Genomic DNA, 3,257 nt, shown 5'->3' with positions numbered 1-3,257 from the left:
AATTTACCAAAGCACCTCTACATTACCATTACCCTTTTGGGCAAGAAATAAATTAATCTGAACTGATATTAATGTATAAGAATAATAACCTAAGCAGGTATTTCATTACAAGATGAATAGAATAAATTTAGATTACCAACAGCCATAAATTGAATTAATGAACAGATATAGCGAAAAGTGATCACTGCTCAATTCTAATAGTAATGTTTGAGTATTATTTTTGTAAGTTAACTATCTTGTACAAGTTAACATTTCTTTTATAAAAATGTTATATAGTCCAAGAGAGGCATATTCTAATTCTGCTATCTCTTCCAACACCTTGGCCTCCATAAATAACATCGCCTTGAAAATGAAGTATATGGAGGAACACTTCAACTTAAATATATCAACAATAAAATTAATTATCAAAATGGCATGTTTGTAGTTTTTGGTAAAAAAAATGGTGTGAACAGTAAACTTCAGTACATCATTATTTAGAAAGAAAAAAAAAAGTAGAAAATAATAATAATAATCCCCACGGAAATATATGCCCAGAAACATATATTTGTGTGTAAACAAGAAAATGACACTTCACTGCAACCTTTCAGTGCCTTCTTCAAAACCCTAATCTTTTTTCCATCATTATAATTTCTAGCTACTTGCAATTCTTAATCATAGCCACAAAAACAATCGCATAATAACAAAACTTATCAACCAAAAAAAATTATAAATTATTTAAATTGAATTAACCCCCAAAACCCCAACCAGAAACAGACATCAATTTCATCTAAAAGCTAGCTGGACATCAAGAAAATTACGGGACACTAATTTGTTCTTCACTACTCACTGCAAAAGAGAGAACAAATTAATATATAAGAGTACTTTTATGAATTTAGAATTGAATATTCTTCACACACACTAAAATGAATTAATAACTTGAAATATAAATAAATATTCATCCATCTATATATCTATGTTATAGCTATAGATTTTTCATGTCGGTGCTGGCTTGTTTCCCAATCGTAGCTCAAGATCGAGTTCTTCAATTTCATGACTCTTATCGTCTATGGAGGTGCAGATAGCAGGTTTGTTAGAAAAAGAAGAGATGCTATTATTGATAGTTTCTAGCTGAATTAGCCTGAAAATGAAAAGGTGTAGGAGAACAAGTTTGCATTTGCCTTTGCATCATCAAGTTGTTGGTTGGATAAGATGATGAGATAGAGAGAAGAGTAGAAGGAGATTGATCTCCATTAGAATCATTGAAGGAAGAGATATTAGGGTTTGGTGAATGGTAAAAAAGACACAATCCAGCATTAAGAGGAGGGATATGTATGAACTGAGAAGAAGGATGATGAGAGGAGGAATTTAGCGGTGGTTGATTTTGATGAAGACGAGCACGGTCGCGGCGGTGGACGTTCATATGACCGCCAAGTGCTTGAGCTGAGCGGAACTCTCTTCTACAAAAAGTGCAGGTGTAGGATCTTGGTGGCCATGTTGCGTTCATGATGTTCCTTGTGTCTTCTGCAAAAGCTCTTACCTCCCATGAATCTTCATCTTCTTGTTGTTCTTGATGTTGTTGTTTAGGGTTCCACATCCAAGTTGATGATGATGATGGTGTAGTGGTGGTTGTGGTGATGTTAGGGTTTGATTGTGATTGTGATTGTGATGATTTTTGGATCTGAGCAGTAGTAGTCATGGAAAGAAGGGCAATATCTGTAGCCACCATTGTACTGTCACTGACATTTAAGATACAAAGATAGAAATAAATTGGTGATGGGATGGGAGAGCAAAATTAACATAAAAATAAATAACTCATTATTTAAATACTGTAGTATACTAATAAACTTATGAAGACAAAGTGAAACTTTAAAACATCAAATCGAATGTATCACCCATTAATAAATTTGAACTTGGAACATAGTAAGATTTGACACTACATGTTACCAGTTATATTAAAAAAGAAAAGTACTCATGCTAAAAAACAATTATATTTGGTTAATAATAAATTGTTATCTCATACAATACAACTAGCTAGCTTAATAAAGACAATTCTTTCCTTTGGCATCTACGCCTTTGAAGGCAGTCTGTTTATCAATTTAACATAAGATATTACTAATTGACAATAATTTCCTTTGACATCTACGCCATTGATTAGTAATTGAATTGAGTAATATGATTCATTATATTTAATTTAGTAATTTATTATTTTATTCAATTATATGAGTTCTATAATTGCATGTTTTCTTTTTTTAATACGCAATGGAATTACAGGGAGCAAAAGGGATGCTCCACCCTAATACAAAGAGGATTACAAGACACAAGAGAGGTTGGGTATTCCAACCATAAAAATTACACAAAGACACCTTCTTATAAAAAGAACCAAGCCAATTCCACGAAACGAAAACAATCTCCGACATGCACTCTATAAAGCTAAAAGATTCATTTTTGAAGATAATAGCGTTACGCTTAATCCACAAGGTCCAAATCGTAGCTAGCCAAACCACCGCCAAGATAACTCTCTTAGAAGAGCATTTGATCTTTGCATAATTATAGAAGAATTTTATAAAATCCTCTAAAGACAATAAATCCCCAACTCCAAGCCACATATAAACACGACGCCAAATTCTAAGCGTCACTTCGCAATCCGAGAAAAGATGCACGAGAGATTCTTCCTCCGACGAACAAAGAACACAATTAGAGTCACCTCCCTCAATCAAGATACCCCGACTCACCAAATGATCTCTAGTGGCAATTCGATTGTGAATAAATCTCTAACAAAAAAAGGATTTTATAAGGTACCTTAACTTTCCAAAGATGAGAAAGAGCCCTAACCTTTTCAACATTCAACGGCGGACCCGAAAGCTTAACTTTGAAATAATCATAACAAGACTTAACCGAGAAAATGCCTTCCGAAGTCAATCTCCATTTGAATGTATCAGGTTCATCCTTATTTAAAATCTGAAGTTGAAGCGTCTTCCGAAAGGAAAAAAAACCGGCTGCACAGCAGCTCTGCCGGATTCAGCCGCAGCTGGGACTGCTTCTCCGTCTACCTGCGCTGACAGCCACCCTGTCCCGGGGACAACAGCACCCTCAGCTTCCCCATCCACCCTGTATCCGTTCTCCGCCACTGCGTTAGCAGCGCTGCCAGCTACAAAGAGATGAGGCGGTGACCACTTCCAGCAGTTATTCTCAAAAAAACCTGCAGAACAAACTGATTGCACATGATTGAGAGCCATAGAAAACAGAGAAGGATAACATTTCATTAGAGAATTCTGCCC

General features: G+C 35.2%; 1 protein-coding gene across 1 annotated transcript; it reads right to left on the bottom strand.

The window, feature by feature from the left end:
• Positions 1-461: 461 nt before the first annotated feature.
• Positions 462-1,765, bottom strand: LOC131646956 (transcriptional regulator SUPERMAN-like). The gene has a single exon (XM_058916881.1). It carries the CDS (start codon positions 1,703-1,705, stop codon positions 1,091-1,093), a length of 615 nt encoding a protein of 204 aa, XP_058772864.1. The 5' UTR covers positions 1,706-1,765; the 3' UTR covers positions 462-1,090.
• Positions 1,766-3,257: the final 1,492 nt, after the last annotated feature.

The sequence above is a fragment of the Vicia villosa genome, linkage group LG2 (assembly GCF_029867415.1).
Source record: "Vicia villosa cultivar HV-30 ecotype Madison, WI linkage group LG2, Vvil1.0, whole genome shotgun sequence".
Classification (NCBI taxonomy): domain Eukaryota; kingdom Viridiplantae; phylum Streptophyta; class Magnoliopsida; order Fabales; family Fabaceae; genus Vicia; species Vicia villosa.
The sequence above is the reverse complement of the archived record's forward strand: the minus strand, read 5'-3'. Positions and strand labels throughout refer to the sequence as shown.